At 42.3% G+C, this 14383-nt stretch overlaps 2 protein-coding genes across 2 annotated transcripts; both read left to right on the top strand.

Annotated features, from left to right (window-relative positions):
• Window positions 1-4056: 4056 nt before the first annotated feature.
• smim32 (small integral membrane protein 32) lies at window positions 4057-7918 on the top strand. The gene is made up of 3 exons (XM_089017023.1): window positions 4057-4788; window positions 6634-7014; window positions 7109-7918. Exon 2 carries the CDS (start codon window positions 6658-6660, stop codon window positions 7003-7005), a length of 348 nt encoding a protein of 115 aa, XP_088873149.1. The 5' UTR covers window positions 4057-4788; window positions 6634-6657; the 3' UTR covers window positions 7006-7014; window positions 7109-7918.
• Window positions 7919-9235: 1317 nt separating this feature from the next.
• On the top strand, window positions 9236-12782 carry LOC148901456 (uncharacterized). The gene is made up of 2 exons (XM_089017010.1): window positions 9236-10956; window positions 12564-12782. Exons 1-2 carry the CDS (start codon window positions 9763-9765, stop codon window positions 12588-12590), a joined length of 1221 nt encoding a protein of 406 aa, XP_088873136.1. The 5' UTR covers window positions 9236-9762; the 3' UTR covers window positions 12591-12782.
• Window positions 12783-14383: the final 1601 nt, after the last annotated feature.

The following is a 14383-nucleotide window of genomic DNA, read 5'->3' as shown; positions in this document are numbered from 1 at the left end:
ATTTGGAAGACTATTCTGATTTCCTTCAGATACATTCAAACAAAAAGTCACGAATGGTGTAGTGGCACACTTGCCTTACTTTTGTGCAAGCAGCTTGAGGTTGTTTCCCACAAGGTGAGGCTATGTATGTTTGTGTGAACAGTTGTTTCTCTGTGTGTGTGCCATGTGACTGACTGGTACCAGTACAGTGTGTAGTCTGACTTTGCCGAAGTCCTCCTAAAATCAGATGAGATAGCCACTAGCAATTCTTGTGACCTGGTACAGGAAAAGATGTGTGAAAACTGGACGGATGGATAAATTCAAGCAGAGACTGCAAAAACCCTCAAGCACAATACATGCAGACATTGCGAAACTCCTGTCAAATAAGAGTGCTTATGCCAAAACACAATACAAAACAATACAATATATATTGATTTCTATATAGCGCTTTCACAACAGCTGAAGCTGTAACAAAGTGCTTAACATGGACAACTATCATGTACATACATACAGGAAATAAAGCAGTCACAGAATGAGCTCGACTTGATCAAATGTTTGGCATTCAAATAGCTTTTGATAATACAGTAAAGTCTCGTTATATCGATATTCAAGGGAGTCCGAAAAATATCGATATAACCGGGACTATCGATATATCCGACCCTGTTTGCATGTAATTTTCTCCGTGCGTGCATAGAAATAGTATCGATATAACCGGGACTATCGATATATCCGATATCGATATAACGAGACTTTACTGTACTTCAAATTTAAGAAATGTCTATTTCATATGTTTTTAAAACACGACTGGGTATGATCATTTTCACAATTACTTCATTTTTATTTTCGAAAAACCTACCGAGATCATTGGAGGTTAATTTAAAAATATGAAATTATTCTCTAACAGCGACTAACTTAAAAATTATGCTGAATAGCATTTGCATAAACAATTTCTAAAAATCTGAGCGAGAGAATCATTTTCATAAAAAGTAGGAATGGTGTGTAATAGTACCATCTTGTATTATGAGATTCAGTGCGGTTCCACAGCCACTGTCAAATAACATGTCATTAAACACATCAAATGGATTAATCCATCCTAGCCTGTCAAGGAAAAGGCAACACTTGGCATCTGCTGTCAGCCTGATCACATCTGCCGATTAATATGACTTCATCCTGCTAATACTCCTTAGTAATACTGGCAACACTGATAACAACTTGGGGGTATTTTCATTCATATTTCAGCGGGGTTTTTTTCTTCCCCCAGCTCCCTTGCAATGTATTTTTAGATTAGCCTTGTGGATAGTAATGCTGATGATGAGGATAGTGGCAAACCTGCAGCCATGCAGGGAATGTGTGTAATAAACCACAATTACTGCGGCACTCGTCACATGTGTAAACAAAGCTGTAAGCCGTGATTAAATTTCCCATGTGAATATTGTACCCAAAATATAAAAATAAAAATCTGCCCATTTGTAATTGCTCTTTATATTTGCACACAATTTTGTGCCGGGAACTAAATGGCAGCAGTCCGTTATTTGTACAGCATAACCTTGTTTTGTCTCAGGTATGTAGCTTCTATTTCTGTTACAATCAGCATGTTTTTGTTTTTCTTTTCTTTTTTTTCTTCCTTTTGCTGCAATGTGCATGTCTGTGTAGAAAGTTCAAGTGTCTTTGCAGTGCCTGCTCACCCTTTCTGTTGTGGCGGAGCAGGTGCAAATGAATATGAAACAGGCCGCCTGCTGTTTTAGGGTCGGCCCTTTTTGTGTACACGTTCATGTCCAAAACATCATGGAAGAAAAGTGAGTCTGGCTTCTTTGTGTCAATTAGCACTTAGATCAAATGAAATGCACACTCGGCAAGAAACAACAACACATGATGATGGAACCCCAAAATGTGTACATTTCCATTGATTTATCGAAAACCACTGGCAGTTGCACTATTGGTTCATAAAAAGTTCAGTCTATGAAACTTTGATTTGTTGGCTATTGTATTGTATATGTTACAATTGATGACATTCATAATTACGTGCTGATCTGTATATCAACGATGATAAATTAGATGAGCATCTCAGTTAGAGTTGGTAGCCTAAATTTGGTGATGAGCTCTGGGGCCGATGAGAATATAAAGGCAGTTCTAGCTCTTTGTATATTTTAAAATTGATTCATTATCTCGCCTCTCCTAATCCCCTCGTCGTCCATTTGAAAAACTCATCCTAAAACACATTTGTATTCGTGGATCTCAACTCAACATGAGCCTGTTTTAGTGTTTTCTAGTGTTTACACATTTTGCTTTGAATTTATTGTTTTAACTGTCTCCCTTAACTGTCTATTTTTTTAGTCCCAGTACAGCAATGTGTATGCAGCATTGGTTGTTTACAAAGTGGTCTCGATAAATGAAGCTTAGTTGAGTATTCAAAAACCCACTGCCTCTGAATGGTTGTTTGACTATACTGTATATGCGCTGCAACTGACTGAAGACATGTTCATTGTGTACCCTTAACTGCGGGTCACCTGTAGATCAAATTAGGGCAAGTGATAGGACGCCTTCACAATCACTTCTGCAGGCCGTGAAGCACAAAATATGTGTCGATGAAACTGTTGCTTTAGCCAATTAGAGCTGAAGTTGGCAACCCAAGGACTGCTGGAAGGTGCTGGAAACGTCAGTGTTTTCCCAAACTATGATTGGCTAGTCACATGAATTGCTAGTCACTAGCCAATCATGGTATCACCAGACACTGGTGAAGTGCATACTGGCCAGAGGTATCACATCCTAATCGGCGTCAGGTGCGCGCCCCTCCCCTCCCTGCTCTCCGGGCTCACTCACCGTATTCCAATGCCATTGATTGTGCCTTCTGGCTATAAAAGCCACCTGTTTCCGCTTGGTCCTCGCCGGTGTATTCTTTCATTCATTACCCTGTCACCCAGCAGTACGCAGGTTGGTCCCGCTCGGCTGTCCGTGCCTCTCTTTTTGGTTGCCTTACCTTCTGTTTTGTCCTGCGTGTCTCAGTAAAGACCTGTTTTGAACTATACTGTCTCCACCGTGTATTTTAGATCCAACCCATTCCTTCCTTCGTCCGTCGAGTTGTCGCCACTCCTCGTGCGGACGTGATAAGAGGTCTCACACTGTATCTGTAGCAAGCTGCATAAGAAAATATATTCTCGTGTTGATTTAATAGCGGTTTTGTCAACACACAATGGCTGAAGTAGAAGAAATGCATTTGGTTGGAGATTTACTGTTAAAGCCATTTTCAAGATGGACTTTTGATTGAGACGTAGCACGACTGAAGGCCTAGGAGTGACATACATGGCCCGCCACTGGATAAGACTACCCACTTTCTCAGTATTTTAAGACAGTGATGACAAGGACGAGCCACTTCATGCTGAAAAGAGCCAATCTCTACAGTCACACTCATATATGTCTTTTGTTTTGTTTGAATCAGTAACACACACAGAATTTGATGAAGTCGTTTGGAAAATGCTCTTGAAAATGATGTGAGGTTGAGACTTGAGACTGCCCTATCTGTCTGACCTACTTCAAATCTCCTTCGGGCCCTCATCCTCGCTCCACCTCTGTATGCCCTCTGCCCGTCTCACTACGATGGGGTGCAGAGCTTTCAGCCGCTCCGCTCCCACACTCTGGAACTCACTTCCACCCAACATCCGTAACATTGACTATCTTCCTACTTTCAAATCTCACCTCAAAACCCACCTGTTTAAACTTGCTTTCATGGTCTAGTTTAATCTGCTATTTTAATTTTTATTGTTTTATTCATGATTTTATTGTTTTATGTATTGTTTTTATTGTAAAGTGTCCTTGGGTGTTCAGAAAGGCACTTCTAAATTAAATGTATTATTGTGATAGTCATAATGACATCTATGGATGGGCATTATTTGAGCTCAACATTAAAAATGTGCGTGTTTGTTCTGTCTCCCCCCACCCCTCTGTCTCTCTCTCCCTCTCTTTCTTCTTTTAATATTTTGTGTTTGACATCTCCTCACAGCAGTGTGTTGCTTTCCCGTTCATTGCCCAATCACAAATAGCTCTGTCAACATCCTCTCGTTTCTTTGGAGAGAGAAAGTGAGAGCCAAAGATGTATGTCTACTTTGTGACTTCTTGTGGCACGTCCCTGTCAGGTGACACGCCCCAGGCACACACGCACAGATCTGCTCTCTTTGTGTCACGGACGTGCTGAAAAGGGCGAAGATATAGAAGCAAGCTGTCCTGCTGCTCCACCTACAGTATTTTCCTTTATTAATTTCACCGCTCTCCGCTTTTTAACCTCACCGGAGCATTAATCGCACCCACGTGTCTCAGGCTGTACCACCGTTACGGGAGGAGTAAAACGCTGGCTCGGATCGAGGCAAAATTCGGTGTGTCCTTCCTCCGCGATACACAAGCTTGACGCGCTCTAAAGCGCATGTGGGCTCGTCGTGATGCACGCTAAAGGAAGATATACGCGCGATCACTCATCGAAGGAGCTTCAAGTCAGTTCAAGATCACTACTACAGTTTTTAGTCACTGTCGTTTCTATATATGGGTGGGATTCTTTGGTGGGTAATTGTTGCTCCTGAAAGGAACCTGGATTTTGAAATCCAGTTCGGCAGGTGTGTGCGTGTTTTTCCTTTTTAATCCTACCCAGAAACACGTGGACTGTGCTGCTAGAGCGCAGACCACAAGCAGTCGCTCAGCTGCTTTTCCACAACGCGCCCTTGGCGAAGCTTGTCGGCATTCAACGAGGAACCGACAGGAATGCGGAGCCCGGATTTGCCCTATCCCCAATCACCTGTGACACTCCCAGTGTTGCGCACCTACGTAAGTCTTTCTCGTGACTGTTATTGTTGTAATTGGGCGTTGTTGACAAGGACGTTTAATAAAGAGTAAAAGAGGGCATGGTCCAACAGAACCAAACCTAATATTTGAGTGAAAATCCAGGTTTGTACATAACAATTGTTATGAAGTTTAACAGTGACCTTGAAAAACACTTTATGTCCTTACATCCCATTTTTATAAGATAAGCTTGGGTTAAAAAACAGCACTATACAGCAAGGTGATGGTAGCTAGAAACGCTAGGGGGCAATCGGCAATGAACAGGAGCAGGTAGAGCCATAAGTGTGCTCCTGCAAATCAGCGGTCAAAGTTCATGATATCCTCTTGAAAACAATATTGTTAAATGATATTGGGCTAGCATACCTGTATATTTTGATATGCCGGTTTTAAATTGTGTGTGGATTTTGCATGTTCACTCAGTGCTTGCATGTTGTTTGTCCAATTATCTAGCTTCCTCCCAGTTTCCAAAAATACCAATCTAAATAAAATACGTATTCTCAAAAGTGTGGTAAACTAGGCCTATAACTAGTGGTACGTGAGTACCCTCTATCCGTTAAATCCAGTACAGTCCATGTGCTGAGTACAGTTCAGCTGCGTTTGAATTTAATATATTATAGTATTGGCAGTTGCTTTTTTAGAACTGTTTATTTTCAAATATTTATTGAGTTAAAACTTTTAGCAACTCATGTGGAATACATTTTCATTGAATCATTGTTGAAGCAGTTATATTTTCCTTTAAGTGCTTTGTTGATGCTCGAATACAGCACAATGTTGCAGTCAGATTTATTGTTGCGAATTCTTATTTATCTGTACTTGCCCAGCCATTAATTGGTGACCAGGAAACGTGGATTTTGCCTCACACCTGTGATAGGCAATAGTATACTATCCTTTTCTATAGCGGTAAGAACTCTTTTACCCCGTGATGTAAATGTTTTCTTTTTTAGATATATCCAAAGCAAAGTACTCAGAATCATGCAGGCAAAAACCCAAATAAACAACAATATCCAAGTGAAAGTGGTAGAAATATCTCAGACACCAAAGTTTTGGTTTTGGAGTGGAGGTGGCCAGTACTGTCCTCAAATATGGCCGTGACAAATAGTGATGGGGAATGCTTATCCAGATTCACCAATGCTAACCTGACATTAACATTCGTTTACGGTGTCTGATAGACCACAGCGTTGATTTGTCTGGAGAAGTATCAACCATTATTTTCAACCAACCATGTTTTATTTCTACATTATTCCTATCAAATTGCACGACTACAGAAACTGCTGTGTGAAGGCAAGCTCGGCTGCACCGCAGTTAACACGCTTGTCTTTAGTTAGCAGATTTATACGTGTAAACGGTCCACATATTTACACCGGATATATATACTGTATGAGATATATCGCAAAAAAATACATACAAAGGTTTGACAGTTTTAATTTTATTTTCCCAAAATAAGGTTACTCAACGTAACAAATCGGAACAAGGCTGTGGTGGTGAGCTAACATTCAGTGTAGCGCAGTGTACACAAGAAATTATTAATGCTTTGTCGATCACTCGTTTTGTCTGTTATTGGTAAGTTTTCCTCGGGCATGGTGGTTTCTGAACAATAAAATCAGAGAACAAGAGAAGGACCACCCCCTCCCTCCAGACTATTTTACCCTACGACTGTCAAGTCGTATGAACAGTTTTGACAAAAATGACATTTATACAATTAGGTTTTTACATCTTTTCACACTTGTGATTAGGAATGTTGAAGTATGAATTTAGACATTGCAAGAATGTTGCCTCATTAAGAATTTCTAAAAATTATTCAGTGTTTGTTTTCCCCTCTCGTCCAACCAGTCAGCCAGTGAGCCCAGATAGGTCATGCTGAGACAGGTCCTCCTCAACTCCACCAGTGCCCCACACCTCGACATCGTGCTCATGGCACAGTCTTCTACGAGTGCCCCTACCTCTGTCAATGTTTCTCACAGAGGCTTGGTCAGCGTGTCTGCCCTACTGAGACCCACCGTGGGCCGTGGGGGAGGTGGAGGGGGGCTCAGAGATGGCGAGCTCCACAAACCGGACCTGCTCACCTACATCGTCATGTGTCTCCTGTTGTTTCTGCTGGTGCTGATCATTGTCTTCTTCATCAACTGTCAGCTACGGAACTCTTTCTTTGCCTCCATGCCGTATGACAGGTCACTAAGAGAAGCCCGGACGTCATACAAGTAGTGAGAAGGGGTGAGACTCTTGCGTTTTACTGGACCGTGAACTGATTCTACATATGACATTGTTGCCTTTCTCATTTCATGTGGACACTGGACTGTGTGGATAGAACCCCCCTCCCACTCCCAAAAGGAAAAAAAACACACAGAAGATGGGCGAGGTGCGGTTTAAATCAAAGGATGCAACAGTTTTTGCTTTCTGTCATTGAGCAAACTTTGATATGTAATATTTGAAGATTGCGGGAGTAGACCCAATTATTTACTTTCCTACTGGATAATGGCTCTCTGAAAGCTTGTGTGTTTGCAACATACTTTGCTTTTATCATTTTCCTTTGACACATTTGTCTATTTTCTTCAAGTCTTCTGGGAAGTCAGAAATGACATTGTGCGTGTCCTTGGTGACATAGTATTTGATTTGTTTTTGAATGCACAAGTGAAAAATATTTTAGGGATGCAGATATGTAGATAATTATGACACACACCAATTTTCAAGCAGAGCAAAGTGGGTTAAACAATGAAATTTTCTATCATCTATGTATACAGCTGGAAAATGTAATTTCTAAAGTATTTTAGTGCATCACTGTGGGTAATGTCAGATGCATTGAGGCCATATTTCATTGAATTCAGGGTACCTTTATTTGCCCCAGGTTTGCAAATAGGAACATTGGGCCGTTATGGTACACTTTTCCTGTCGTTAAACAAAAGTTCTGACTTGCCAGAATTCTGGAATTTACCATGAATAGTGTTTTAGCATCTCCTTAAGTTAGATTTTTCCTGACAGCTATTATCTTCAGTATGGAAATGTTTGTCTTGTGCAATGATGTGACCAAATCACATTCCCTTGCCGTCTGTAGATTGTACATTAGCGAGTAAATGGCAGACCGCAAGACAACACTATGACATAAAGATTTTGAAACCTTCTTAAAGTGCAGTCTTTTTGTCATCGCTTGAATGCTGGCATTTTTGTTGCAGAGGTCACTGCTGTGATTTAATACAGCTGCTGTGATTTTTTGAAAGCCATCTAACTGCCAACCGTACCATTATTTTCACTTTTAATTAAGCTTTCCTCAATTCATAGTGTCAGTGTCATGAGGAAGTAAGGCTTGAGGCTGAAATACAAGACAACTTGCGAGCAATAAGCCCGACTGAAGCACTGTCAGCTTCATTACCACCAGTCGTGCTTAAATCCTCTTCAGCCTTCTTGTTGGAAACATCTTGCACATACCACGATGGATAAACGAGTCTATCGGTGTAATCCAGTGCCGACAGGTACACACGTTTTTTCAGAGGAAAAGCACTTTGTATTGGACTCTGGGGATTATGTCAAAACAACAGCAATAGGGTTGCTGAATTTCAGCATTATTTTGGGGTTTAAGGTGGACAAGAGTGGCAAAACATCTCAGTGCACCAATAAAACAAACCAAAACAACCAATTATGACAAATACATTTAAACAACTGTAGGACTATGAGCTTTCAAATATTTCTCAGTGAGGATACTAATGATTTGTAAAGTTCTTAATTAACATTCTTTTACAACGTGAGAAACCGCGGAAAACTCAGGCTGTAAGCCTGTCACCACGTTATGTGTGGTGTGCTTCCATACGGATTAAAAATATAAAAAGAACTATTAGTAGCAGATAAAAACATAGAAGAGACAAGTCTAAATGTTATCTGATCTGGTGACAACATTGTTGCGGCAAATTCTTCTCTTAATGTGGTGAATGACTTCTGAGACACATTATACACTCAACCTATTCGAACCAGTTGCTCTTTCATTACATTTGCATACTTAGCATAATTACCAAAGTCATATTTACTGGGTTGAAAAAACGAGAAAATAAACATTGGTAATTTTTTTACTCATTTGGGAACAGTCAATAAACTTATTTGGATGAAAATAATGAACAGCTTTTACATTTATGATTGGCACGCCTGACTATATTGTCAGCAGCTCATTAGGAATTAAAAAATAAAAACCACACATTCTGTAACACTGAAAAATCACCCAAGCCTTAGAGACAACAAAGAACACAGTCTTTGCTGTCACATGTTTGGGAAACAGGGAAATGCTCGAATTTGGCCCAATTGGTGGGAAGTGTATAGCAGGCTGTCGTTAGCAAGTCACTGTTCTTCCTTGCAGTTCACAATTTAACCACCTGGTTGAGTCGCATTGCTTTTTGTTGGTTTTGGTTTTGTTGGTGTATGCAAAAAGACAAATGAAATGAAACGTGCTTATGTGACAGGTTGTAAATTATCGTATTTCCTATTTTGGTTACATTCGCGTAGTTCTCTTGGTTTACAAATGATATATATCGAAAATGTTTATTTAAACATGGAACGCCTGCTTCGGTTCATGTTTCGTGTCGGACCGATTTAGATCGTTGGACCGGAAATTGTTGTGCGCGTACGTTTGCATTAGATCGGGGCATTCGAAGTAAACCACTGTTGAGTCAAGACGTATCACATTGCTTGTCTTGTGGTTTTTTTCCTGGATCCCACAACACCGTATCTCCCTTACTATAGTGGAGAGCGCAACATTTTGGAGGCACCGCTGGGATATTTGCGTTCGAGTGTTGTCTACTCGCCGTGGGTAGAAGCTCGCGCCGAATATCCCCAATCAACCCAGTCGGAGTGGCGTCGCCGTTTACTGGTTTGTTTCTACATGTGCTCTAGTTGCATCTCTGTGCGTACAGCCACCACTAGAGGGCACTGGAAGACTTTGAAGTGAATCCGGCCAGCTGAACTGCGTCTACCCTCTCGAAAATGGCGTTAGAGGAATTACAGTTGGACATCAAAGGCAAGTTATTTGGACTGAATTTTCAACAGTTGTCAGAGTTATGTGCTGAAATCCAAATATCTGGACTGGAAAGAGAGCAACTTACAGGAAAGACTCGAGGCCAACTAATTAATATTGTGTCAACCTACATTGAAAGAGCTGAATTAGAGCTAGAAGATGGAGGAATGTCAGATTTGCTACGTATAAAGGACTTGATTGAAAGTATAAAAGATTTTGAACCAGGAATAGCCAAACCAAGTGAAAAAGGTCGGGATGCAGTGCGAAAGAGAAGCATAGTGCCCCCAGACACTGCCCCCTGGCGCAAAGATTTCAAAATATCTGGACAAATAGGTGAACTCGGACAAAAAGATAAACTCACATTTCCTAATTTGGTCAGACAGATAGAAAGTGGGCTCAGTAAAGGCTACCAGGGGGATGAGATCATCGATGCAGTGGTTCGTGCCATAACACCAGGTCTGCAGTTGAGAAGCTACCTCGAAGGGAAAGAAAATCTTACCCTAACTTCTTTACGAAGGATTCTCCGATCTCACTATCAAGAGAGAGGAGCCACTGAGTTGTACAAGCAGCTCTCATCGGAAGTGCAGACTAATAAAGAGTCCCCACAGAAATTTCTACTGCGTGCAATGGATCTTCGTCAAAGGATTCTTTTTGCATCTCAAGAAGCTGAATCAGGGGTGAAGTATGATCCCACGTTGGTCCAGAGTTTATTCCTGCACACAGTTCTGACGGGGTTACAGAGTGACAATGTAAAGAGTGACATGCAACCTTTCCTCCTGCTAACCACCACATCAGATGAAGTACTGTTAGAAAAATTAAACATGGCATGTGCAAATGAAAAAGAGCGACAGAAAAAAAAGAAAAATGCTGCTGCACGGGTGACAACGCTGAACACTGTCCAGGTAGATGACACACCAGTCCCGATTGGGAAGAAGACAGTCTTAAAGCAGAATACTGTTACTGTGCCGAATGAACTCCTTTCAGAGATCAAAGAGATGAGGTCAGAGATGATGCTGTTAAAAGAGCTGCGTGCAGAAGTGTCCCAGATCAAAGAGACTATTCAGAAACCAACAGCCACTTCTCAGCCCACCAGCGGAGGACCTGAACGCCTGCCTGACCACTACCCTGAACAGGTCGCCTTCACTCCACCTTCACAATATCAGGTAGATCCACCAGCCAGGCACTACTACACCCAGCACTCCCCATCAGCTCTTCAGCAGTACCACCCAGCACCAGGGCCCAGGCCGATGAGGGGGGCAGCACAGTTCCAGCAGCGGTTCGCCCCTCCGCAGTACTACATGCCCCGTCGCCCTCAGCCCAGGTGTTATTCTTGTATTCAGACAGGTGAAGAATATTGTCAGCACTGTTTTAAATGTGGAAGTAGTGAACATTTCAGAGCAGGCTGCAAAGCACAGAACTCAGCTAGGAACCATGGTGTGACCACAGAGACAGATAGGTCCCAGTGTTACAGTGGTGCTATGAAAATGGAATGTAAGCCCCACACACGTGGCCCCGTTCAGAAGAGACATAAGCAGTCATTTGTCGAGCGTACAGATAAGAACCAGTGTGGCAAATTACCTTCGGTCAGGGAGTTAGTGGGAAAGAAATGTCTTATTCGGTGCTTTTTGGGTAACAAAAGGGTTGAAGCACTCTGGGACTCGGGGTCCCAGGTGTGTGCTGTAGATGAGTTATGGAAACAAACAAACTTACCTGACGTGTCATTGAAAAATGTGAATGAACTTATTGACCCTGATAACACTCTCAATATTGTGGCAGCTAATGGAACGGATATGCCTTATGTAGGATGGCTTGAGATATCATTTAAACTTGGTGCTAATGATCCAGGGCTACTTGTACCAGTATTAGTACTAAAAGGTGACCAGCAACAGTGTCCTATCATAGGGTTTAATGTCATTGAGCGTCTTGTGTTAGATAGCCTCTCTAATGAGTCACAAACAGGGGATACAGAAAAGCTCTTGAAATCAGTTAGACTAGCTTTTCCCCACCTTAAGCGCAATAAAGCTGCCACTTTCATAAAAGCAGTTAGTCTGGGACAAGCACATGAGTACCGTGTAAAAACAACAAATGAGAGATTCACTATAGCCAGGCATAGCTCACTTATTATTCCATGCAAAGTACAGGCTAAGCCCTTTAAGGAAGATGTTACATTGGTTTTTGAGCCAAGTGAAAACCCACAGTGGCCAGATGGCCTCGAGCTTTGTGACTCGTTGGTCTCAGTTAAGGCAGGTTCCATCCCTAGGATAGTTGTTAGTGTCCAGAACCCTACTAATCATGATATTAGGTTTCCAGTAAAGGCTATTATTGGTACAGTGCAGTCGGTAGGGTCTGTCTACCCACTTAACATATTTAAAAGGGACCTTCCTTCAGTGGTTGTCAATGAGGTCCATGTCCAGAATACCACCATCGCTCTCAGTGAGCAGTGGGACCCCCCAATAGATCTTTCTCATTTGGACGAAGATAAAAGAAAGACCGTTCAGCAGATGTTGAGAGAGGAATCGGCATCATTTTCAAAATCGGACGACGACATAGGGTGTGTGGAAAACCTACAAATGGACATTTTGTTGAAAGACACTGAGCCTGTTTCAAAGACATATATGTCTGTCCCAAAGCCAATGTACAGAGAGGTGAAAGACTATTTACAGGACTTGATAGCGCAGGGGTGGGTGGAAAAGTCCACTTCCTCCTACTCATCCCCTGTCGTCTGTGTCAGGAAAAAAGATGGTACACTGCGCTTATGTATTGATTACAGAGAGCTGAACCGGAAAACACACCCTGACCGGCACCCCATCCCACGGGTACAGGACGTGGTGGATAGCCTTGGGGGTAACACCATCTTCTCGCTGCTGGACCAAGGCAAAGCATACCACCAGGGGTTCATGTCCAAAGGGAGCCGACACCTGACTGCCTTCGTGACCCCTTGGGGCCTTTATGAATGGATTCGAATTCCGTTTGGACTCATGAATGCACCAGCAGCGTTCCAGCGGTGTATGGAACAATGTCTGGAGGGGTTACGGGACGAAATATGTGTCCCCTATCTTGATGACATTCTTGTTTTCAGCGGGACATTTGACAACCACGTTGAGGACGTCAGACGAGTGTTGCGACGTCTCAGGGAAAATGGAATAAAACTCAAAGCCCGAAAGTGTGACCTCTTTAAGCCGGAAGTGAGGTACCTCGGCAGGATTGTCTCTGCTGAGGGGAGCAGAATGGACCCGGCAGATACAGCAGCAGTGCGTGCCCTGAAAAACAAGCAGCCAGGCACTGTCGGTGAGCTTCGAGCCATTTTGGGACTATTAAGCTATTATAGGCAATACATCAAAGATTTCTCTTGTATCGCTAGTCCCTTGTATGCTTTGCTTAAATCCCCTCTGAATGTTGAGACTCAGCAGCATCAAAGACAAAAATGGAAAGTGAGACATAACAGTGTGTCTTCCAACACACGTGTTGAGTGGAGTGATGAGCATCAGTCAGTGTTAGAGCAGCTAATAGACTGTTTAGTTCAACCACCAGTTTTAGGTTTTCCTGACTTCGCGCATCCTTTCATTTTGCATACAGATGCCTCTAACCGGGGTTTAGGTGCTGTGTTGTACCAAAGACAAAATGGCAAACTTCGCGTGATAGCCTATGGCTCTCGGACATTAACTGCAGCTGAGAAGAATTATAATTTACACTCGGGCAAGTTGGAATTTTTGGCGCTTAAGTGGGCGATCACAGACAAGTTTCGTGATTATTTGTACTATGCACCATTCTTCACTGTGTATAGTGACAATAATCCACTCACGTATGTACTGTCGACTGCTAAGTTAAATGCAACTGGGTGCAGGTGGGTCGCAGAACTTTCTGATTTTAATTTTACTGTTAAATATCGTCCCGGTAAGGAAAATGTTGATGCAGACAGTTTATCTAGGATGCCCCTTGATATGGTAACATATATGGACGGATGTACAAAAGAAATGTCATATGATGCTGTGAGTGCTGCCGTACAAGCGGTTGACCAACAGAACGAGTCTAGTGCAGCTTGGTCTATGGGAATCTCAGCTATGTGTGCCGAGGTGTCACTAAACACACCGATAGCCCCATTGACTGTTGGACAGATCAAGCTAGATCAAGAGACTGACCCCATTATAGGACATATTATTAGATACAAACTGGCGGAGACGAAACCGCTAGGTACTGAACTAAGAAAGCATTGTCCTCAAGTTGTTTGTCTTGTGAGGGAATGGGACAAGCTACACATTAATGACAGAGGTGTTTTGTACAGAAAAACGGCAAACAGAACCCAACTACTGCTTCCTGAAAAACACAAGGTGACAGTGTTAAAAGAGCTGCATGATGAAATGGGCCACCATGGTGTAGAAAGGACTCTTTCCCTTGTAAGGGATCGTTTTTACTGGCCCTTTATGCAAAAAGAAATAGAGGACTATGTACTGAGAGAGTGTGTGTGCCTAAAACACAAAAAGCCCAACCGTGAGACCAGAGCCCCTCTTACTAATATTGTGACTACTCAGCCTTTTGAACTTGTCTCCGTTGACTTTTTGCATCTTGACAAATGTAAGGGTGGTTATGAAT

This window comes from Hippocampus bargibanti, linkage group LG02, assembly GCF_051943395.1.
Source record: "Hippocampus bargibanti isolate YZ-2025 linkage group LG02, ASM5194339v1, whole genome shotgun sequence".
Taxonomy (NCBI): Eukaryota; Metazoa; Chordata; class Actinopteri; order Syngnathiformes; family Syngnathidae; genus Hippocampus; species Hippocampus bargibanti.
Note: the sequence above shows the minus strand (reverse complement) of the source record. Positions and strands in the feature narration are given on the sequence as shown.